The sequence below is a fragment of the Medicago truncatula genome, chromosome 3, assembly GCF_003473485.1.
Source record: "Medicago truncatula cultivar Jemalong A17 chromosome 3, MtrunA17r5.0-ANR, whole genome shotgun sequence".
Taxonomy (NCBI): domain Eukaryota; kingdom Viridiplantae; phylum Streptophyta; class Magnoliopsida; order Fabales; family Fabaceae; genus Medicago; species Medicago truncatula.
This window is the reverse complement of record NC_053044.1, coordinates 38,109,075-38,134,058: the sequence shown is the minus strand read 5'-3', so window position 1 is coordinate 38,134,058 and position 24,984 is coordinate 38,109,075. Positions and strand designations below refer to the sequence as shown.

At 32.8% G+C, this 24,984-nt stretch overlaps 3 protein-coding genes across 3 annotated transcripts; 1 reads left to right on the top strand and 2 right to left on the bottom strand.

Moving 5' to 3' along the window:
* Nucleotides 1–775: 775 nt before the first annotated feature.
* On the bottom strand, nucleotides 776–6,910 carry LOC11414050 (histone deacetylase 6). Its single transcript, XM_003601154.4, has 6 exons — nucleotides 6,268–6,910; nucleotides 4,778–5,218; nucleotides 4,530–4,672; nucleotides 3,069–3,159; nucleotides 2,869–2,990; nucleotides 776–1,288 (listed from the first exon to the last, which is right to left on the bottom strand). Exons 1-6 carry the CDS (start codon nucleotides 6,832–6,834, stop codon nucleotides 1,222–1,224), a joined length of 1,431 nt encoding a protein of 476 aa, XP_003601202.1. The 5' UTR covers nucleotides 6,835–6,910; the 3' UTR covers nucleotides 776–1,221.
* Nucleotides 6,911–11,869: 4,959 nt separating this feature from the next.
* On the bottom strand, nucleotides 11,870–12,858 carry LOC120579406 (histone deacetylase 6). The gene has a single exon (XM_039831479.1). The coding sequence runs from the start codon at nucleotides 12,798–12,800 to the stop codon at nucleotides 12,153–12,155; it is 648 nt and encodes a 215-aa protein (XP_039687413.1). The 5' UTR covers nucleotides 12,801–12,858; the 3' UTR covers nucleotides 11,870–12,152.
* A 3,736-nt stretch (nucleotides 12,859–16,594) lies between these two features.
* Nucleotides 16,595–18,188, top strand: LOC11418235 (transcription factor MYB61). Its single transcript, XM_003601151.4, has 3 exons — nucleotides 16,595–16,880; nucleotides 16,979–17,108; nucleotides 17,229–18,188. The coding sequence occupies exons 1-3, from the start codon at nucleotides 16,748–16,750 to the stop codon at nucleotides 18,013–18,015; spliced, it is 1,050 nt and encodes a 349-aa protein (XP_003601199.1). The 5' UTR covers nucleotides 16,595–16,747; the 3' UTR covers nucleotides 18,016–18,188.
* The last annotated feature ends 6,796 nt before the right edge of the window (nucleotides 18,189–24,984 follow it).

Here is a 24,984-nt window from a genome sequence, read left to right as displayed (position 1 = left end):
AAACTTGCTAATAAATTGAAAGATATCCTTCAAAAAAAAATTGAAAGATATGTATGTAGATCATTGAATTCAAACTGGGTGAATGCAACGAGGGTTCTCATGTGTTTTACATGATACAAAAACCAACACCGAAAATAAAATATGGGTGAATGCAACGAGGGTTCTCATGTGTTTTACATGATACAAAAACCAACACCGAAAATAAAATAAGCAAAGAAGATATAAAAATGTTGCATTTGACGTGGAGTCAAACAAAACAATATGAGATTAGGAATGACAACATTTGAGAGAGTTGGGATACTCCAATCGCATAAAAGTAGTAGATACTAGGTTTAAGTGCCTTGGTCAACTAGAGATAAGACTTTTAGATTATGTTGTAAAAAAAGTAGATAAAATTGAGTCAAATCACAAAAGGAAGGGAAAACACATAAAAACTAAAAGAAAAGCTGTTAAAACCTTTTTTTTACCAAAGAAACTATTGAGACCTAAAAAAGGATTTGATGCATAAGATATATGACAAAACATTGTGTTGTTTTTCCATTAAATATCGCCAACAGATATGAGAAATTGAGATGCAAACACTGAAGGTGGTACTAAGTACTCACACAAATCTGAATTGTATCCGTTTTTCAAATATAGGTGCAAATGAGTAATATACTACCATAACTATTGCCACCATAATCCTAGCTCATAACAATTAGGAACCAAAATTTCCCATCAAACTAGTTAACATTATTTAGCTAGCTAATAATAACAAGCAGAAACAAAGTGAAGGTAATCGAAGAAATATTCAAAAAATAATATCTGTCGATATAAGCCCAGAGAGTTTCTAATCATTGTTTAGGACTGTACCTTTTTGTCTACAGGGTACAAACAACACAAGCATACTAAAAGCCAAAAAAGCAACTCAAACAAAGTTTAAGCACCCCTGTGTCTATATGCACGATGGTAGATCAAGAAATTACCATCTGTCTCGAGTTCACTCATTCACTTATAGCACCAAGTATATTTTTGGGGTGATGAACTTCTAGAAACCAAAATCACAATGTCATCATCCCCATGTAAAATGCTTCCTACAGTATACATCTACAGCAAGAGACATAAACTTCAAAACACAGTTATCACCAAGGAAGAAAATGTGCAACACATAGCTCAAACATTAATGAGCTTCCCACTAACCAAAACACATTGTATTACAAAACTAGCTCTGTTCTATCACTATTAGCATGGCGGATGCACACCAGGCTTAACTTCTGGCTTATCTTCTTCCATCATATCTGCTGCGCGCCTGTTTCATGTAGCGTATATTTCTTAGATTTTAAGAAAAGGAACCAAATGGTAATCAAATTCATTTGCAAATGATAAAAAATAAACTATTCGATCAACACTGAAATAAACAATCTTAAAAGCAAGTGTTTTATTTCGAGAATTAAAATCACAATCTTGAGAATGTTATTCCTATTAATTAATGTGTTTATAATTAAAGTTTCCATAAATGTTTTCAAATTTATTTAACTTAAAAATATAAAAATGGTAAAATGATGTGGAAGTAAGAAGTAAAGACTGATTATGTTTTTATTGTCATGAAATGTAAGATTCTCGCCATTTAGCATGAAAGTAATAAAGTGAGAAAAATGAGTAAATCATATTATAAAAAGTGCTTACTAGCAAGTATAATTTTCAAAACCCTGAAACAACTCTCATTGGCTTTCCTAACTCCTTAAAGGGAGTGTAAGATTCTCATCCTAACATTTCTGGAAATAAGCTTTGAATGCATGAAACAAACACCCTCCTAAAGGTTAAATGCACGTTGCCACCATAATTCATTAAGGCTTGTTGCTTCTTCCAATCCAATATATATGTTTGCCCTATCACACGCTTGTTTAACATTTTCTTTTCAATATTATATTTTTGTTAAAATTGAATTTAGCTGTAACAATCAAAAACATGAATAATCACTCTGCGTTTATAACACAGTTGTCAAGCTCATGGTATTGGCTTACAAAAGCCTCATTACTGGATTAACCCTCAAGCAAGCAAGGCAGCTCAGTCTTTCATTAAGTCATCCAATAACATGACAACCACTGACAATCATTTGCCTTTGGATAAAGAAAGTTGCACATTGATTAACACCAATGGCTAAGCATAGAGGTATAAAAAAAAAACTTATACAAAACTTCCATTAAATTTGAGGGTAGTCTCCAGTCTACATAGTAGCGGGTTAATTTTATGTATATGGGGGCAAATGCACCCACAAAGCAAAAAAAAAAATGTATAACAGGCCAAAAGAAATAAAATATGTTAACTTCATAAAAACTTGCGTGTTTCGTATAAGGTGAAATATTTTTTACCTCTCGTCTAACAATTGTAATTTGTAAAAGCTTAGATATTGTGAGGTTTTTGTCATAAGATTATATATTTTGCAAAAGTTTATAATATTTATTTGGGAAAAAGGTATAGACTGTTTTACTGCCCCCACTATAGAAAATTTCTTGATCCACCACACTAAGGGTGTGTTTGGATGGAGGGTTTAGGAGGGGAAGGGAGGGGAGGGCTTACTTTTCTTTTTTAAATTACGGACATTATAAAATGATTTAGAAAATTGAATTAACAACATGATAAATGATCATATAATACTTCAAAAACACTTAATTTATTTTAAAAAATCCTTTTACATTGTTCGTAATTTAAAAAATAAAAGTGAGCCCTCCCCTCCTAAACCCTCAATCCAAACACACCCTAAAATTACTGTCCAAGGGACAAATCCATAACTATGCATCTACCGCTACTAACCTACTTCTACACTATAAAGAATGAGAAACCAAGTGCATTTTTACTAATCAGTTATAAAACAAAATAAACAATTACCTCATATGAGAAGTTAAACTTGAGCTCCTTATATTGGCCTTCTCATCTTCATCGGGATCAGAATCATAATCTTCACCACTCCACAACTGACGTTTTGGTCTTATATCCATGTCCTCTTCTTCCTGAACCCAATCACTAACTAAAATCAAACCAGATGAAAATGGAAGGACAGTATACTGCATAGTTTAAGAAGTACAAACCACTTCAGGAACTTCTGCGGTTGATGGTGTTGTCTGAAAAGGAGCACTGGGAGCATGAGGAAGTCTGGCAATTTGTTCAAGCAAAGTGTTCCTGGAGAGTAAATTAAAATAATCCATTTAAATCAATGTTACCTGTCCTAGTAATTTTCGATTGAAGCATAAGTAAGTAAGTAACACATGACTGCATGAAAAAGAGTTAAAATGTCTCATTAACTAGCCAAGGAGGGAGGATTTATAGCTTGCTCCCCAAGTCCCCACCGTGATTAGGAGCCAGCTACCAAATTGACTATTACTCAGGTAGCAGTGATCAACCTATAAAATATAGTTATCACTCCTGGATAGTGGCACAAAGCAGCCGACTTCAAAAATGTCTCAGGGGAAGCGCATAACTGGATGATTGCTATTCTAACTTTTTTATGGATATTAAAAAACTAATTAATACTGTATAAGTGCTGAAATATTAAAATAATACTCAAAATTCATGAAACACTCATACATGAGAACAAAAAATCAAGGGTCTTACGTAAATACTAAAAAAAGTCAAATTAAAAAAATCGGTTATAAAAAAAGGTTTATTTCCAGGAGCATTTAGCAGCTGCAAACAGCTGCGATCATGGCCACCATTGCAGGAGCTATGTCTGCTACATCATACTTCCAATGGTGGCCACCAGCCGCTATATCACGCTACTGACTACATAGTTATACAAAAGGTATTGCACAATTTTATCCACTATGCAGTATAGCCAACCCCCTAAAACACACACAGACATGGCACTATATGCATAAGACATAACATGCGATGGTAACTTTTTCTCGCAGAGGTGGAGCTTGTTAGGGACAAAAGGTGCCATGGCAGGCCCAAAAAATAAATTTTACTGAATTATATACCATTTTCCATTTGCACATGTTTTCGCAGTGCCGGTGGTTAAATACCAACCAGGGCACGGTATCGATCCTGGGTGAGTAATTTTTGCAATTTTACACACCCTATCAGGGAAAATACACTTCTCTACATGATATAGTATCTCTTCCGATAATCCAACTCATGGGCCTTGTTACCAAAAACATATTTGCCAGCATGCTACAACAAAATTTAATATAATTAAGAAATTTAATGTGTATAATTTCAAATTGAGTTAGCTATTTAGGCTCCCTCAAAGAAGTGGATCGAGCTCCATCACTGCCTTTGGATATTTTAAAACCTAGAGCAATACAATTCCAATTTCCAACAATGAAAGGGCCACATTCAAGGTGTGAACTACAGCTTGTTCATGGAAAGAAACTATTTATAGTATTCTGGAAAGTCAAACATCAGAATGTAACTTAGCGGAATAAAAATATAGACCATGAGTAATCAAATTCATAATTATTTACGGCAAGTAGTCAATTTCATAATTATGATTAAAAAACAGAATTATCGATCAATTCTAATACAATCAAAAGGAAATTAATATAAATCACCTGATTTTTTCCATATCCTTGGGTGTGTTTAGGTTCTCCATGTTGTTTGGTTCGACATGAAGTGTATAGTCTGGGCCAAAATATTCATAATACTCATTATATGGCAACTTGTTACTAGGCTCCACTCCTACTGCTACGGCTGTCTAAAACAGAGAAAAGGACAAGCAGTAATTAGTAAATAACATAATAGGCGACCATGACTAAAATACATTACATATAATCCTGCACAAGTTGAGAAAGAAAGGAACCTCATAACACCAACAGCGAGCAACATTCCGTACAGTGTATCCTCCCCCACCCAAGACCATTAGAGGAACATTAAAAGACCTAAGGAAACGAAGGCAGTCTGCATGACCCTTCACAGATAAGTTGAAGCAACCCAACCTGTCACCGGACAAAGAATCAGCTCCACATTGAAGAACAACTGCATCAGGTTGATAAACATCCATGACTTTTTGCATAATGGGACGAAACAGAGCACGGAAATTCTCATCATCCATTCCATCATTCAATGGAACATTTAGAGCATAGTCCTTCCCAGGGCCCACACCAGTGTCTTTAATATGCCCAGTTCCAGGGAAGAAATCACCAAACTTATGAAAAGACACAGTCATCACTCGATCAGTAGTGTAAAATGCCTCCTCAACGCCATCTCCGTGGTGGACATCAATATCAACATACAGAACACGCTGGCCAATAACATAGTGAACAACAAGGTCAGAAAAAGAGAGAGAAAAAAAAAATGTGATAAAGACAACAAAACAACGAAAACTGACATTAACATTACTAGCATGTATCAATTCCATTTTGTTTTTATGTTTGACAAAAGGAATGAAATATAGGTCCATCAGAAATGTGGCGGGTCACTTCACTGCCACTTTAAATACACCTACTTATATATTTATATATCAAACTAGTATAGATCCAGTGCTCTTGATCGAATCCAAGAAAATGACGAAATACAGAGGTGTTAAATTCCTTTGAGTGTTAATAGGGGACAATTTTTCTTATAAAAATACAACGTGAATTCCTTTGAATGTTAATGGGGGAAAATTTTTAGTATAAAATTACAACGTGAATTGCCGCTTATAGCACGGACACTTATCATGATAACCGCTTATATATAAGCTATTTCTATAGAAAAAGATAAAATTAAAGTTAAATTGTTTTCGTATAAGCTGTTTTCAAAAGCTACCTTGGAGAATTTATGAAAATAGCTTATGAATGTTATAAGCTGTTTTCATAAGTTCTCCCAAACAATCTCACAAAATGTGTATCAATAATTAACCTCAAATAAGTCAATCCAAACAAACCCTAGGTATATGAAACAGGCCTTAGGTATGAGTCACCACTTTTATATATCCAACATTTTGGCCATTCATAATCGACGCGGACTAACTACTCACAATTTTATAGTCATGCCGCGTCCAAGATTGTCATAAACTATCTTGGAGAACAAATGAAAATAATCTGAAAACTAACAACGTCTTAAGCTATTTTCATAACTTCTCTCACACAGACTCACAACTCTTGCATATCCAATATTTTGACATATCAATGTGGGACTAATCACTCCCAATTTTATAGTCACACACGACTCAAGTCCTGTCTAAATGCAAATCTAGGGCACAAACACAAACCATGAATGTGTAAAAAAACACTTATGAGCATAATATTCATAGTTACTTAACAGAATTACAAAAAATAACATTTAACAAGGTATAAACAAAAAAAATACCCTATGAACTTTGAGAAGCTCAAGAATCCCAAGAACAATGTCATTAACATAACAAAACCCAGAAGCTTCAGCTTTCTTAGCATGATGCAACCCACCAGCCCAATTAATAGCAATATCAGCGTCACCACGATTAAGCCTAACAGCAGCACCAATAGATCCACCAGCAGAAGCCTGGCAGAACGGAAAAAGCCCGTCGAAAACAGGACAATCCTCACCTACGTTAAACCTCTTCAACTGCCGATAATGAGAGTGTGAATTATCCGAAACAATCTCCGGCGAAACGGAAGAGAGGAACTCGACGTAATCATCAGAGTGAAACCGGCGGATATCTTCCGGCGCAGCGGCGAAAGGACGGTTAATTTGCATACGACGGTGGAGAGAGTAGTGGATGATGAGATTGTGTGCCATGCGGATACGATGGGGTTTCATTGGGTGACCTTGACCGTAGTAATAATCACCGATGCTTGGTTCGTAGAAGTAGGTTACGCGACGCTTCATTGCGTCGGCGCCGATTGAAGGAAGTGATGCGCCACCGCTCTCAGCTACACCCATTTCGCCGCTGCCCATTGGAAATTCTTCTTCAGAAACCCTTCTTCTCCCTCTCGGTTTTTAATAACTCTGTGCCTTGACACTTCGCATATACGCACACTAGTGTTGGGAATAGGCCAGGCCGGCCTACAGGACCTATTGTCTGGCCAGTTTAAGTCTGTCTGTTTATTAAAAAGGTTAGGCTTAGACTTTTTAAAAAGTCTATTTAAGTAAATAGGTCAGGCTTAAGCTATCAAAAAAGTCTATGAAGCCTAATAGGTCAGCCTGTTTATGCATATTAGGCTTCATAGTGACTTTTTAAATAGGCTTTAAAACTTTATAGTGAAATAAGTTTTTAAGGCCTTATAGTGATAGACAAGTCTTACACTGAAATAGGCTTTGAGGCCTATTAAGCCTATTTAAAAGTAGATAAAATGGAATGTTTGATGACTTTAATAGTAAGTAGGCCTGTAAATAGGCTTTCAGGCCAGGCCAGACCAAAAAAATAGGCCTATGAAAGGCCATAGGCCAGGCTCAGGCCTGCAAATTTTTTCGTAGGCCAGGCTCAGGCCTATCAAAGCCTGACCTGGCCTGGCCTGGCCTAGCCTATTCCCAACCCTAACGCACACAGCTAAAGGTTTAAATTTATATATAAAATTAGACTATAATCTAAAAGGTATACGTCACACAATGTAGATAATTGAGAAGATATTTTCGATGTAAAATTATAATCTAAAACGTCTACGTAGATGTTAAAGAAGATATTTATCTACGTTGTGTGACATAGACGTTTTAGACTATAATTTTACATCGAAAATATCTTCTCAAATATCTATTTTATGTGACGTAGACGTTTTAGATTATAGCATCATCTTATATATAAATTTAAACTTTTAGCTGTGTGCATATAAGCGAAGAAAAGGTTATTAAGAACCGAGAGGGAGAAGAAAGGTTTCTGATCTACGTTTGATGTAAAATGTTTAGGCTAGAGGAAATTGATTAGGATGTTCGCAGTGTGGTTTGGTTCAGTTTTAAGACTAATAGTCATTTGAAAAACGCAAGATAAAAAAAGTATGTGGGTTGGTTTAGTTGACTTTCAAAATTAAAACCAAACCAATGTGATTTTGGTTGATTCGGTTTTTTACAAGACAAAACAATCTTTTTGTTTCCAACATTAAGTTAAAAACGACTTATCCTCAACAATGTTTCAAATTTGATCCAACACTACACTTTCATCCGACAATGTTCCATCAACGTGGACTAGATTAAAAACATGGACCAAAAAGTAACCTATTCGATAAGAAATGCAAAAGACTAATATTTTATCATTCTCTAAAAGTTTTTATTGAGTTTCTATGATTTAAAATATATCTAACATTAACTTATAAGCAAAAATGCAAGTAGAATTCAAAATATGATTAGGGTCGTAAAGTTCATTTGATGAACTGGGATATGGATTGCCAACCTAAGAATTATGGCGCAAAGTTCTTATCGGCAAGTATGATAGAAATAATGATCTTATGGTTTCTTGCAACTTTCAGCCTTTGGATTCCCCCTTGTTGAAAGCTTTAGTAGGAGTTCAAAACGATTTCCAACACAATGTTTTTAGACAACTAGGGGATGGAAGACATACAAATTTTTGACTGGATAAGTGGCTTCCTAACAGGAGCGAGCTCCCATTAGTTTTCCATAATTTCATTGATATTGCCCTTAATGTGCAAGATGTTTTGAATCAAGAGGGAGATTGGAACCTAAGTTTTTTGCATGATAAGTTACCAACCATAGAGGCATCCATACCAAAGCAAACTTGTTCAAGCATAACATCACCCTTGACCCAGTTTGCCCTCGTTGCAACCAGGCTACTGAAAGCTTAGACCATCTTTTTATGAAGTGCGATTGGGTTAAACGGGTGTGGTTCTACTCTGATCTAACTATCAATTTTGAAAACACAGATACCAATACTTTTCTAAATTGGCTAGATTACATGCTTCACAACACATAAATTGAACTCATAACACATATAACAGCGATTATCTATCACATATGGGAAGCCATAAATCTTTTAATCTTCAAAGGAATGGACATACCTGCTATGGAAGTTTGTCGCAAAGCTCAAACCGCAATCTCGAACTACAACCTCGTGAATAGGCTTCATCAACATTCAAAGACCATCAATCCTCTGGGATGAACTGCCGTAACACTGGTTGGACTCCTCCGGCGAAGGGTGACCTAAAGCTCAATGTGGATGCTCACTATTTGGGTGATGGCCATTGGGGTTTAGGTCTTATCCTCTGTCGCAAGGACGGGGACTCCGTTGTGGTAGAGACTAGGGAGATCATGTCTACGGAAGATGCAACTGATGCAGAGGCTCATGGAGTTTTTGAAGCCGTTAAGCTTATAAAAAGGATGAATCTAAGTAGGGTTGTGATTGAATAGGACAACCAGATGGTTGTCTCAAATTTAAACACCGGAAATTTCTGCAGGAAATATTGGGGGGAAATGATGAAAGAAAGTCATGCAGAGTTAAAGAAGATGAACATGATCAGTGTTAGATGGATAAGGAGATCTAGTAATCAGACAGCGCAACATATAGCTAGATGGGTCGGGTCTGAACCCAATAAAGATTGGACCCAATACTTTCCTATTTGTATAATAACACATATCCAAAAAGATATGAGTTTTATTGTTTCTCAATAATATTGTTGATTTTTAGTGTAAAAAAAATATTGTGAATCAAGTGGTTCCTTTACCAACCCCAATAGATGCAGATGACTCTGATGTTACGGGATTGGAAGCCACTGATACTCATTGGTTTACCATTTAAAGTGCTTATAGGTTCAACGTGGAGATGTTCATGTATTGGAAGGAGAATGGAAATCTATGTAGGACTGGAAAGGATCTCATCATATCCAAACTTTCATCTGGCTCTCACGTCCCAAGAGTGCATCTTTACCATCTTTATAGAAGCAAGTGGGGGATGGGCATATCTCCACTTTGTACTAGATGTGGAAGAGGAAGATGAAACTAACATTCATGTGCACCAAAATTGTGTCTATGCAACTCAAATATGGCTCTTTCTTGATCCATTTAATTTTATAATTGATTTATTTACTTTTTATTGCAGGGACCAAATTTTTAATAAGAGCTAGAAGACCATTTTCATGATAACTTGATAGTTCTTATGGACGTGGAGAAACAATGTTGTCTTTGAAAACAATTTTCACCAGTCAAACAACCTTGTCATGGTGATTCAAAACTTTATAGGAGAGATAGATATTTGCTCAACCCATCCACCTTATTGCAATCTTCAAATAAAAGAGACAATTCATATAATATGGGATAAATCCCTTGAAGGTCGGATAAAACTCAACAGTGGCGATGCTTGCAAAGGAGGTGGAGAGAATTCACGTTGTCGTGGCCTTTTTTGCCACTCTAATGGAATATGGTTAAAAGGTTACATTAGGAAGATTAGAGTGTGTGACACACTTCATGCTGAATTATAGGCCATGTATCTTGGTTTGGCTATGGCCTAGCGAGAACGTATTCTTCAATTTATTACGGAAAGTGACTCTAAAACTCTTATTAACATGGTTACCGGTAATTGTAAGTTTAGTAGAGTCATTCCAACGTTAGTGCGGTGTATTTGCAACATATTGGCTTTTGATTGGCGTGTCCATTTTAGTCACACTTGGAGGGAGGAAAACCATTATGCTGATTGGCTGACGACCTTTAGCTTTTGTTAATTTAGACTCTTTTGTTGTTACTAGATTGGAGTATACACCTAGCGATCTTCAAAGGTTTCTTTTTTATGATATTTTTGGGGCTTGTTCGCCTAGGCATGTCCAGCTAGTTGTTTGGTTTTCTCTTGGGCATTTGACCATCATTTGTATCAAATAAAAAGAATTAAATTAAAGTACATAAATACATTGTTGAAATAAAATAAAATAAAAAAACGTAGTAGAAATTTAACAAGAGAAAAAACATGTCTTAGTCAAAAAAAATAATTGAAAAAACATTTTATTTATAAAAATTTCAATTGAATTTCACTGAGTACTAGACTGTGTGACAAAAGTTTAATTAGTGTTTCTCTTGTGTTGTGATTTGTTTTGGTTTGAGTCGATTGGTAAAATAAAACCGCAAACTGAACTGTGCGGTGTTGAGTAAAAAAAATGGTCTGAATACATCCAAATTAAATACGGTTTTTAGTTTGGATTGGTTCGGTTTAAGGTTTTTTATTGGGTTGGTTCGATTTAAGGTTTTTTATTGGGTTGACTCAGTTTTGAACACCCCTAAAATTGATTTAAGAATCAATTTTGACTTGAGGAATTTTAAGTCAAGGATGTGTTGATACCTTCTAGATTGCACGAGGTTTTGATGAGTACACAAACATTGACTGACATTGATGTTAGTGTGTTGTGTGATTATGTCTCCCGCCAACATGAAAGTTGCACTATAAGTTTTTAGCTTGACTTTTCAACATGTGAAAATTCATAGCGTGATTTAACTTCAAATGACGTATACTTTTTATTTTGGAGTATGATAACTATTTTGAAAAATCTGAGCGGTTTAACTTTAAGTGAATATACTCTTTATGATCGAGTATGATAGTTCTTCTAAACTATGATTGTTGGTGACGATAATGAAAGCAAATGTGTTATTTTCAACCAACGTGAAGATCGTTGGTGTCGTTTGAAAACATGCATGTTGGAGAAGTCTCACATTCCAACTTATATCGCAGACACTTATCATGATAATCGCTTATATATAAGCAATTTCTATAGAAAAAGATAAAATTAAAGTCAAATTGTTTTCACATAAGATGTTTTCAAAAGCTATATATCCTGGAGAATTTATGAAAAGGGCTTATGAACAATGTTATAAGCTATTTCCATAGGTTCTCCCAAACAAACAATTTTACTAAACATATATCAATAAATAACATCAAATAAGTCAATCCAAACAAACCTTAGGTATACAAAACTGGCACTAGATATGAGTCACAATTTTATAATCATGTCGTGCCGTCATGTCCAAGATTGTCATAAACTATCTTAGAAAACAAATGAAAATAAGCTAAAAACCAATAACACCATAACCTAATTTCATAACTTCTCTCAAACAGTCCACAAAATTTACAGACATAAAAAATTTAGATTAAATCAATTCAAACAAACCCTAGATATAAACCACATCTCTTATATATCAAATATTTTGATATATTCACAATCAAAGGGACTAACCCACTCACAATTATATAGTCACACGACTCACGCTGTGTCATATGTCTTTAAGTGCAAATCTAGGTCACAAACACAGACCATGAATGAGTAAAACACACACAAGCATAATTTTCATACTTAAATAAATAACACAATCACAAAAAAAACAAAAAAAAAAACATTTAACAAGGTATAAACAGAAAAAATAAAAAATAATACCCTATGAGCTTTGAGAAGCTCGAGAATCCCAAGAACAATGTCATTAACATAGCAAAATCCAGAAGCTTCAGCTTTCTTAGCATGATGCAATCCACCAGCCCAATTAATAGCAATATCAGCATCACCACGGTTGAGCCTAGCAGCACAACCAATAGATCCACCAGCAGAAGCTTGACAGAACGGAAAAAGTCCATCGAAAACTGGACAATCATCACCAACATTAAACCTCTTCAACAGCCGATTATGAGGATGCGAATTATCCTTAACGATCTCCGGCGAAACTGAAGAGAGAAACTCGACGTAATCATCAGAGTGAAAACGACAGATATCTTCCGGCGCAGCGGCGAAAGGAAGGTTGATTTGCATACGACGGTGGAGAGAGTAGTGGACGATGAGATTGTGTGCCATGCGGATACGATGGGGTTTCATTGGGTGACCTTGACCGTAGTAATAATCACCGATGCTTGGTTCGTAGAAGTAGGTTACGCGACGCTTCATTGCATCAGCGCCGACTGAAGGAAGAGATGCACCACCGCTCTCAGCTACTGCCAACTCGCCGCTACCCATCACAAATTCTTCTCACTCCCGCCGTTTGTTAATAATGTTTTCTTTGTGAGTTGTGACCGTACATACGCTCTCAACTAAAAGTTTAACTTATTTATATATCGAGGAAAAATAAACAAAAAAGATTTAGTTTACAACCTAAAACGTTCCCGCAATGTAAGAAATGCTAAGGACAAACTCTCAAACACACTCTTTCAACACACTCCAATAACATGTTGACACATCATCCCCATCCTTTGTTTAATTAACCGACAACCTAATATGAAATTGAAATGTATTAAAAATTGGGTGAGGTGGCTTCCTATTATTGGAGTGTGTTGAAAGAGTGTGTTTGAGAGTTTGTCCTTAGCATTTCTCTTTGATAAGATATTTTTGATAAGATAGTCTAGGTCACACAACCTAAAATTTCGATACATAACGTCTAGGTCACGCAACGTAAAAAAAGAAAATACATCATGTCGGTGCATAGCAATTAATCTCAATAAAACTATATTTATTTTGCAAATAAGCTATCTATTAATTACACAATTTACGATGAAATTTATTGCCCAGTTTTGGTTCATTTCGCGTAAATTTTTACTCAAAAATGGTGATGTGGTAAATATAAAAGGTGTGTCATACAATCTGATGATGTGGATTAATGATCAACAATCATGAAATTATTGAAAAAACGCCATAAAACATCATTTTAGTTATGACATATTATCATTTTTAAATTCAAAATTCTGAAAGACCAATCAAAATCGAGTGATTTTAGAATGAGATAGTCAACCTTCAACAACAAGAATCCCAGAAAAATTCCAGAAGAAAATGAAGAAAACTTAACGTTTTTGAATTAAAACTAACGGAAAGGACCAAAATGTGTAACGGAGAGAAGTTAATGGACCAAAATAAATCGAATTTTAATTAAGGGACCAAAACGATACTACTTAAATAGTTAAGGGACCAAAAATATAATTTAACCTTAATTTTATAATAGCAATGAGTTTGTACAAATCAACTTACCATTAAACATCCACATAAACACTTTTTGGTATGAAATTAGGATAATGGTACATATATTTTATGACTAGAAGGACCAAGTTGTAGCTAAAAAAACTTAAAGATTAACTTGTTTTAATCATGTAAATTAAAGGACCGTAAATGGTATTTGGCCGCAAAAAAACTTTAAACTTGTATCTGACTTTGTTTCTTTTCTCTTATAATATAGAATGTTTTAAGATTTAGGTATAGGTATTTGCTTTGGAGAGTGTTGATGTACTAGAGCGATGGATGTTTGATAGTAGTGTATGTGTTGTAATAACTTTCATATGGTATTATTCTCTAGTTATCATTAGATAACAATCATGGTTTTTTCTTCAATTTGGAATTCCGCATTATATTCTTGTGTTCGTGTTTTGTGATTGTGTTTTTTTTTTCTATTTTCTCTATGTCAGTTTTTCCAGCATGTCCCTATAAACCTGGTCAAATGGATCCTTATTCAACACTATCACTACTAAAGAAATGACATTTCACATTGGGTATCAACCGATGTAACTAAAGGTGAGGTTGTACGTCATTCACTTTTTACATCAGGCAATGAACCGTTGTGATATGTCTTAAACCACATCGGGCACGTACTAACTGATTTGATATGTGATTATACTTTCAATTTAGTCTCTAAAATATATAAAATATAATAATTAAGTAGTCTTTAAAATACATAAATGCAGTCAAAATTAGTCTCTAACATTAAATTAACAGCTTTTTTATATTATAGAGAAAATTAATTATATTTATATATTTTAGAGACTAAATATGGAAGGAATGCTTTTTATAAAATTAATTGATGATCTATTCCTTGAATAAAGACTAAATCGATGATTTACTATTTCTTTGACTAACACCTTTATTATTGAAATTGCAAATTATATCAATTTATTTCATATAGTATCATTATTTTAAAATGATTTACAAAATTGCAAAATTTTAATTAAATTTGTCCATTCTTTTGAATTGTCTTAAATAAGTTTTAATCTCTATAAACATATTCCTTCAAAAAAAAATCTCTATAAACATATCAAATTTTGTTTTTTCTTTCCCTAAAAAAATTATTCAAACAATGATTTTTCAAATATTTTTAGTTAGTGTTTTTGGTCCTTATTTTTAAATCAAATTATGTGCATTCTTTAAAGTTGACTTTTTTTTCCACTCATGTTTAATACGTTGTAGAAATCTCTCTTTCAAAAGTTTAATATATTTTAACAAATGATGAATTAAATATGAATTTTTTATGTATTTGACACTTAAACATTCATATATAATTCATCTTTGTTAAAAACAATCTATATTTTTCTTTGGGATAGATTATTATGATATTATAAAGATGCCTGCAAAAACTCATTCAAAATTATGAAGGTACATGTGAGCAGACTTAAAAATTATTGAGAGAAAATATTTAGAGGGTCCGTAAACAATTAACTTATCATATATCATGTATGCTTATCAAAAACTAATTTGAAATAAAATATAATAGTCTATCTTATGATGTATCTCATATCTTAGCCATTGGTTCTAAAGCATAAGTGTGTGTTAATGACACTGCCAACAATAAGTGTGTGTTTGATGCTTCATTGTTCAATTCCACAACTTTAACTTAGACCGAGACCTTCAAGACTCACATATGTCCAGTTCTGCCGAGCTTTTTGATCTTAAAGATCCTTGAACTATATACTTGAGAATGAATCAGTTATCCTTAGTTTGGTTGAAATAGCTTTCTTCCAAAAAAAAAATCATGTCCTAAATAATAAGTGCATTTCTATAAGATAAATGATATTTGTACAACCATTTTTTAACAACTTTTAGATAACTTTATTTCTCATACTCACATTATATTTTTCTCTCTTCCTTTTTCTCCCTCCATTGTTTTTGACCAATGAAAAGAGAGAAAAATGTGATTGTCATGAAAGTTGTTAATAAATAGTTGTTCAAATATCATTGCCCTTTCTTTAAAGAGAAATATATTTGTACAACTATTTTTTGACAACTTTTGTGATAACTTTCTTTTTTATACTCATATTATATTTTTACTTTCTCTCTTTACTGCTTTGATTTTTGTATAAATATCTTATTTTCTTTGTAAATTTATGGTTGTCTTATAAGTTATCATAAAAATAATTGTTCAAATAACACAACTTTTCTATAAATCATGGCACGTTTAAACTCTTACACTGCTTTACATTGTTTTTTTTTTTTCTATTCACTTTTTGTTGATGGATTACATTTTCTAATTTCTTTTTATAGAAAGGGAAACAAGGATCTCTTAAAAACCAATCCATTCAAGCATCACCGGATTTGGCGTAAATCCCACTTGATTGCTTTTACATTCCACAGGATTCTCCTCTCGTAACTTTACTATAACAATTAGATACTAGATTGATGGTTACTTTTTGGTCTGTTAATGATGGTTTTTTTTAATAAAGATTGGTTGACACTCCTTTATACCATTATAGAAAATTTCAGTTAACTATATGATCTGTGTGACACATTTTTTCAGTTGCAAGGACACTATTTAAAACCCGGAAAAATGTGGTCACGCAACTAAAATACATGTAACCATTATTTTTCCATTTAGTTAACCAAATAAATTCGAAAAAAATAGTAGTCACGCAACTTAAAAAATATGGTCACAGAAACTATATATTTGATTAACTTAAATTTTCCATAATAGTACAAATGAGTATACATATTAAGGGTGTCAACCTATTATTGAACCTATTATTGTTGTTCTGTTTTTTACACAATCTTTATTCTTTAGTATATTTTCAACTCATAATTAAGAGTTTCAATGACAAAACCACAAGGGTAATTTCACTATATATATAGCCAGTGACCACTTCATTATTCAGAGCCTTTCTCCATAATTAAGAAATAGTGTCCTTTGTGTCCTTTTTTCTATTGTCCTCACAAACATGGGTCGCCATTTTTGTTCTTTAAAGCAAAAACTAAGAAAAGGTTTATGGTCCCCTGAAGAAGATGAGAAGCTTTTCAATTACATAACCATGTTTGGTGTCGGATGTTGGAGTTCAGTTCCTAAACTAGCTGGTAATATTAATATATACTTACATATCAAGTTATCAACATATAAAAGAAAAAAATCTTTATCTTTTTTCCTTTACAACTCACTTTTGTATGAATTGCAGGGTTGCAAAGATGTGGAAAGAGTTGTAGATTGAGATGGATCAACTATCTGAGACCTGATTTGAAGAGAGGAATGTTCTCAAAACAAGAGGAAGATCTTATTATCAATCTTCATGAAGCACTTGGAAATAGGTAACATATATTATGTACATTGAAGAATATATGAAGTCGTTAAATTTTCAAGTATGTTATGGTTATATATATATTAAGTCATAATGCTTAAAAAATGATTAATAATTTCAAATGTTTCAGGTGGGCTCAAATTGCAGCACAATTACCAGGTAGAACGGATAATGAGATTAAAAACTTTTGGAATTCAAGTTTGAAGAAGAAACTAATGAAACAAGGGATTGATCCAGCTACACATAAACCCTTCATCAATAATATTGAATCTCTTATAAAGGAAGAGAAGGAAAAACCATCAATGATAATGCCACTGTCTCACTCTCAACCTCAAAGAATTCTAGCTACACACACAATGCTAGAATCCTCACATGACTACTCAGAATCCCTTCTAATGAGTGATTTGATTAATCACTATAATATTGGTGGATTAGCTTTAACAGAAGCTTCAAGAATATTTCTTATGAATAATCCAACATTGGATTTTGATCCATTATACTACAATTCAAGTTTGATAAATTATTATCAGCCAAGTCTATTACAATTTGAACAGAATCAGTTTGGAAACAATTCAAGCTATTTCTTCTCTTCAATGCCTTGTCTAAATAGTTCAGAATTTTCAGACAACATCAACAACTCAGTTTCAAAATTTAGTTCTCCTTTGGTGAATGAAAGTTCAAGCAATAGTACTTCAACCATGAGTGATTATTATCAAATTAGCAACATGATTAATGAAAATGCAGGTGGATTAATCTCATGGGAAGGTGAAGAATTCATCAACAAGACAAGTTCATGGCAAGAAGGACAGTTGCTGAGTCATAATAATTCAATAGATTTCAGTACATATCCTTTAACGTCACTGTCAGAAGATCTAAGTAATATTGAAGCTAATTTTGATGTATTTCACCATTTATGAACTGTTTTTTTGTTCAACTTTTTCCCTTGTTGGTGAAACAAAGTAGGAAAAATATATAGTAAGATGTTGATAGCATAGGAAATTTCTAGCAAAAGATTAGAGAATATTATGATGATTCCCCTCTTTCCCTCACCATATGATTATTTTCTCCTATATTGATGTGTTTTGTTTTCATGAGGACTATTGCATATTATTAAGAATGAAGTTAATTTTTTATGATCCTTATTTTTCCACATGCCTAATTACTTAATTAATTATTATTTACTAGTACAAATATATATATTATATAAACTCTTTGTATTAAACTGTAACATACTACATGCATGATCCAATCCACATATATATAAAAACATCTAGTGAATATTATTGTGGTAATTAAGTTTTGTGAATGATGAAAAAAAGTAAGGAGAAAGAAGTTAATATTAATATCCCTTTACATTGGAGAATATACCATTATTTATTAATTTTTCAATGATCCATTTGTTATATATATATATATTGTCCTACATTGCATGTATACGTCGGTGCGTTTGTGAATACATACATACAATCACACTCAACGCACGAACAGAAATATAAAATATATGTATATGAAATGAAATGAATGGTGGGCTTAATTTGGTAGCTAGAGATATTTGTGAAGAAGCTGGCAGAGGTTAGAATAAGAAGATTATCTTCTCCAATCCATATAGTGTTAATTTGCTGGCATTTCATTATTTATGATTCTGCTTGCGGGCTCCATGCTACCACCATGTATTTTTATGAATAAAATCCCTCCAAAAGGTTAAAATTGGCTGCTCAAAATCTGCATTATTGAAGAGAGAGATATACTATAGGGGTAGGTCTTCTCTATGATCATGTACGTACGGGTTCAAAAACAGGTGTCCAAATAATATTAATATGATGCATTTAGTATATGTCCCTCCAAAAAATAGTCCAAATGTAGACATATTTATTATACTTTTTAGTGAATTTTATGTAATATATATATATATATATATATATATATATATATATATATATCTTTCATTTTTTATATTTATTATAAAAGAGCAATGCTATATCTCTAGAAAAATAACATAAGAATTCTTCAAGAATAAAGAGCAGCCAATCACAATGCACTATTTACCACAATTTGAGGAAGTGTGGCTGAAAAATAGGAAGTGAACAAATAAATCATGCAATTAAAATTTCTTAAAAAATTCTTGATGCTATTTTTCTAGAGAAATAACATTTTCCATTATAAAATTTCACTATTTTACTAAAATTTGTAAGGGCATCTTTAAACTTTTTTGGAAGGTTCATGTTAAAGAAACTCTCTAAAATAACAACATATACAGTCGTCAGCACTATATATAATTTCGTACTTAACATTATTTTATTTATTTATAGCTTGCATGGAGCTTAACATTATCTATTTATATTTGTGTTTGTTGCATATAACGTCTTATTGACTAACAACAATGTGGTGTATTTGGTTGGAGCATAATGGCATCTTGTTTAATGGGAAGATGACGAACATTCAAAGTGGAATCTTTAATTGATTCACCATTCAAATGGTACTTTCTATCAATTTTATGAACACCACCAAAAATGGTTATGTAATTTGTGTGTGTATAATGTATATATGGTAAATTTTCTCTTTATTTAAAGAGATGACCTTGATAAGTAGCCGAGTTTGATCTCTAATAATTGAATAATTCATAATCAGACTTTACATGCATCTTGATTGATTGAACACGTATATATATATATATATATATATATATATATATATATATATATATATTATAATTTTGAGGTGAGCCAGAAATATTACTTGAATTAAAGAAGACTCAGATGTTGAGTGACTTAAGGGTTCAAAGGAGACTAATAGATTATGTAGTTCATAACATTGTTTTTGCAAATGAGACTCAAGCTGAAGGTTTGAAGCCTATTCTTGAAGATCAAGAATCAAGGGTGGGTTTGATCGAAGAAGGTTAAGCCAAAGCATCGATCTAAACTTTTATTTATTTTTGACAAAATCTAAACATTATTTATGTTAGCGGCAAATTGATACATGTGCACCAGCATAGAGATATCAAAATCTCCGTAACACCAAGCAAAAAATTATTCTTTTTTTTTTTTTTGCTTACTAATGATTCTACTGATGAATCAAACTTTAATAAATTAAACGAAAAGTTATAATTATTTTAGGGACAATACACATTTTATTTGATAGGGTGCATAGTTTATATTTGACAGTGGATACTTATAAAAAAATAAAAAATATAAAAAAATAAAAAAATAAAAAGCATTGGCATGCATTATAAACGAATTAATATTTTGACCATGTAACTTATTAAAAAAAATAGTTTGACCATGTAATTAACTCATTTTTATTCATTAAAGTATCACCACCAGATAGTAGCTGTAGCTGTTAATCCGCATAATGTATGAAAAGAAAATTAAGTTCAAGTATGAAATCTTTGCGGCTGCTAAGTAATGTGAGATATTTCTTCTTCAAAATAAATGTGAGATATTCCAACTTTGAATGAAATGAATTAACTTTACATTTACTAAAAAGAAATGTGAGATATATTGACATGAAAAGGAGATGCTTAAACCACAACTGCATATACATGTTCACACTCACACGTTTTTTTTCCACAAATTACCCAAAGGTTCTGCCGCCAAGACACAATGATTAAATCAAACCAGATTCTAGTTGGGGAAGGCAGTGATCTATAGTCAAAATCATCAATTTGAGTTCTCAACAAAATTATTTAGTGTTAAAAATAGGTTCATGATTTACCATGATTAAAGTTTAAACCGTTGCTATGACCTCAATCACGGAGTATGTGACCTTTTTTTTCTATGTTTCTTGTTGATGAAAGCAAAACGGTAACCTTTACAAGCAAATTGTATGTACTCAAACATAAAACTTGTGTTAACAAGTGTTCTACTAATTTTTAAGTGCATTAGTTAAGAAAACAAAAATATAAACTTTAATTTAAAAATTAAAATTTTTAAACTTTTAAAAAGTCGATTTAAATTGAATACACTATTTTTCAAAACAAATTTTTAAATTGTATTTACTTAACAAGTGTCCTATGAGACACTTTCAACATTTCTCAAAATTAAACCCACTTGGGTTGGTCTAGTGGTATTGACTCCTCCTCAAGGTCTCAGGTTCGATTTTCTCTGGTGTCAATTTGAGAAACTTAGTTTAACTTCTTCTTCAAATTAAAATAAAAAATAAAAAAATCCCCAAACTATGTGTATATGCCAACGAGCATCCGTTGCATGAAAATTGTGATTTTGATTCTCTACAACATATTATTTTTATCTTACACTCCTTTAATTACTCTCTTTCTCGAAGTTATCTCCTCTATTTTTTTATGCAATTTTCTCTCACCTTTTTGTTATTGGATAGAGAGGCTTGTGGGAGAGGATTCAAACCTTTGGTAACTGAGATGTTCGGGCATCATATTGATTGTTGGTATAGAAATAAACGTATACTACTTAACGAAGCAAACTTGAAAAAAGGGAAGAGAAAATATTAGTGGTATTTTTGAGGGTTAGAAGGTTGAAGGAGTTTAATCTTGTTTTACTGGGTAAATGATTTTGGAGGATTTTAGAGGAGCGTTGGAGTTTATGGTATAGGGTTTTAAATGCTCGTTATGATGAGGAGGGGGCAGTTGTGTTATGGTGGAGGAGGTGGTTGTGTGTGGTGGCAGACTATCAATAATGTTAGAGACGATGTTGGTCAGGTAGAGGAAGGGTGGTTGATTAATGATACTAGTCGTGAGGTTGGTGATGGTACTTCTACATTATTTTGGATAAACATGTGGATTGAAGGGACATCTCTGAAAGTTACAAGTAATCAGTTGATTGAGTTAGCGAAAAACAAATTGGCAACAATAACATATATGTTTTCTTTGGGTTAGGGTGTGAATGGTGAGACATGGAAGTGGCGTATGAGGCTTTTTGTTTGGGAGGAGGAGTTGTTAGGGGAGCGTGTCGCGTGTATATCATCAGTTATTTTGCAGAAGGCAATGGGATATATGGGTTTGGAGTTTACATGTTTCTCATTGTTATACTATTAGCTCTGCTTATTATTATTTGACATCGGTGGAAGATAACAATCATGAGAATAATATTAAGTTCTTGTGGTTAAAGGTTGTTCCTCTCAAGTGTCTATTTTTGCTTGGTGACTATTTCTCCATCAGGTTCCAACAAAGGATAATTTAGTTCAGAAGCGGGTTTTAGCTAACAATGACCAGGGTTGTGTTGCAAATTGTAGTTATCATGGCAGGTTTCTCCATCAGCTCACTTGGTTTGGTGGTCTAGGGGGATTTTCAATAGAGTTCGGTTCTCTCATAACATTATTTGGCTTTCCGTTGTTTGGGTAATTTGAAAGGAGCGTAATAGATTAATTTTTTAGAGAAAAGAGGAGAACTTCCAGGCGTTATGTGAAAGGGTGGAGCTCCAGTCTTTTTGGTGGTTGAAGTCGAAATACGTCACCTTTAATTTTGATTACCAATTTTGGAGACTTAATCCTATTTCTTATCTAACTGTTGATTCTTAGCTTGCTTCCTTTCCTTTCCTTGTTTTACTTTCGTCTCTTTGCTCATTGTATTATAACTTGGTTTCTTATCAAGTTGTTTTCGGTACTTCTTGTGTTGAATCAACTTGTTTTTGGTGATTAATATATATCTCTTTTTGGCCTTTTAAAAAATATTGAACTACTTTTATACAATGAAAGTAAAATAAATACTGAATTAAAAATAGATGTGTAGGCATTCTTGCATTTCTTTTAATACTTTTTTTTTTTTTTTTTGTAACAAGCAAGAATATATGATAGGATCCTTTTATGAGAAGTTCTACTCTAATCTAACAATATCTAGCTAGGACAATAAAAGAACAAGATACAAGTACTTTAAAAGGAAATCATTGTTATTTTGGTAAGTGAAGGTCCTTTTCCCTTGCCCCCCATGGCATTGGCGGCCAACTGAAGGATAAAGATAATTATTATTTTGAATTTATGTCCACCACCTCAATGTTCAAGCTTTGTCAATGCCGCGATATAATGGTGTTACGTACGGCCTCCTACTACGTATTTCTTGATAATTAAACAATACCAATCGTAACATTCTTTGCAATAATTAAACAAAAAGGGTATCAAAAGAATACGTATTTCTTGTCAAAAGAGAAAGAAGTATTTAGCCATACTTTAATCAAGAAATGTATGTATTGTTCTATTTTACGCTTTTTCATATCAGTTTGTTTAAATGTTTTATTACACCATGAAGAACAAGAAGAAGAAAAGGAAAATAAGCTTAACATTAGTGATAGCTTGCAGAACAAGCAAGACAGTTAGAGGGCATTTAGGACTTTTATCATTTCTGTTTACGTAGAGTTTTGTATAAATACACCATGTACACATTGAATCAATAATGAGATTTTTCCCTCTTTTATTCTTTCATATTATGTTTATCGCATAAATGATGGCTAAGTTGATTTGTTTTGCAATTGACACCAAATCAAAGAATCTAAAAAAACGAAATTGGGTAGACAACAATCATGCGTGGTGATTATAGTTGAATAAAATGTTAAAGTGAGGCGTTGAATTAACCTTAGAGCATTTGCTTCTAGAGTAAATATATGGACCCTCCCTTAGGGACATGATAGAAATGAAAGACAATGATGAAATGTGTTAAAGATAGATTCTCACCGTCATTGGGAATAATGAAGCATTAGGCCAAATTAAAACCTCTTAAACATGTACATAATTACAAGCCTAAGTCAGAAAGGTAATTAACAATGATAATATAGGGTGCAATTGAGGAAAATATATTCCCTTTAGGATTTAGAATTATTGCAAAATAACTTTGTAAACGTTTGTGTTTGACATTTAGTGACTCGTTGATTACAGAATGAAAACAGCTTTTTTTAGCTTAAAAGTGATTATATGACCTTATAATTCTTAAACAACTCAAAGGAAGCAGACTACTTTTTGCGTTTGTTTTGCCGTTTCTATTTATGATATATGATTATGAGGGCTAAGAAAGAAGATAAAACGACCAAGCTTTTCTTTTGAAGGAGAAAACAACCAAGCTTTAAAGTACATAAAACATTCCTTAATGTCTCAATAATATATTCTCATAAAAAATAATGTACCTTGTCGACATCTCTTGCCATGTGTTTTTCACACCTAGGATGGTAAATGGTAATTGACCCAAGTTCGGTGGATCCACAAAAAATACCAACGATGTATGGGATGAGTACTCGGAGGAATCGAACCTAAGACTTTGGAGAGAAGCGCACTCTAAGATCTTAAATCAAAACCACCAAATCAATCCAAGTAGGTTTTAATCTTTGATATTTATTGTAACATACATTTATTTTTACACTTTAGACTTTTTTATTGGCTGCATACTACAATGAGTAATATTTATATGTTGATTTAAAATATTTTAGATTGTATTTTAATTACCTTGTGATATATTTTTTTCTTATTTATTGTCTTTTTGTTTTAGAATGCGGGTAATAAGCACGGTATGAGCGCTTAATGTCCAGGGGTACAGGGACGGACACCAAATTTATTATCTATGAGGTACAAGGTCGGTCAAGGGGGCTGCCACTAAAGCAAGAACTTTAGGCCCCCAAATATTGTACTCCCCGTATTAGGCTTCATATTTTTGTCTTTGAAAATATTTTCGTACATCAAATTTTGTAAACATGTTCACTCGAAGCTCAAGTGGTATGTAAATGAGGAGTCATAATTCATGTTGCAAGTTCGATTTCAATGCTAGTTATTTGAACCATGCTTAAATTCTTTTTGCCTTCAAATTCCTATCAATCTAATTTGATGTCGGTTGTTCTAAATATATATTAAGAAAAGTAGTGTGTAATCAAAGTTTGTAAAAGTAAAAAATTAATTTATATTTCTATAATTTCAATATTATTTTGTTATTTTATGATCTC

Coding starts and splice junctions, on each gene's coding strand:
- LOC11414050 (XM_003601154.4), bottom strand. CDS start 6,834: ATGGGCAGCGGCGAAATGGGTGTAGCTGAGAGCGGTGGCGCATCACTT. Junction 4,673..4,777: donor CTCGCTGTTGGTGTTATGAG/GTTCCTTTCTTT, acceptor TCTCTGTTTTAG/ACAGCCGTAGCAGTAGGAGT. Junction 1,289..2,868: donor AGTTTAACTTCTCATATGAG/GTAATTGTTTAT, acceptor TACATGAAACAG/GCGCGCAGCAGATATGATGG.
- LOC120579406 (XM_039831479.1), bottom strand. CDS start 12,800: ATGGGTAGCGGCGAGTTGGCAGTAGCTGAGAGCGGTGGTGCATCTCTT.
- LOC11418235 (XM_003601151.4), top strand. CDS start 16,748: ATGGGTCGCCATTTTTGTTCTTTAAAGCAAAAACTAAGAAAAGGTTTA. Junction 16,881..16,978: donor TTCAGTTCCTAAACTAGCTG/GTAATATTAATA, acceptor TATGAATTGCAG/GGTTGCAAAGATGTGGAAAG. Junction 17,109..17,228: donor CATGAAGCACTTGGAAATAG/GTAACATATATT, acceptor CAAATGTTTCAG/GTGGGCTCAAATTGCAGCAC.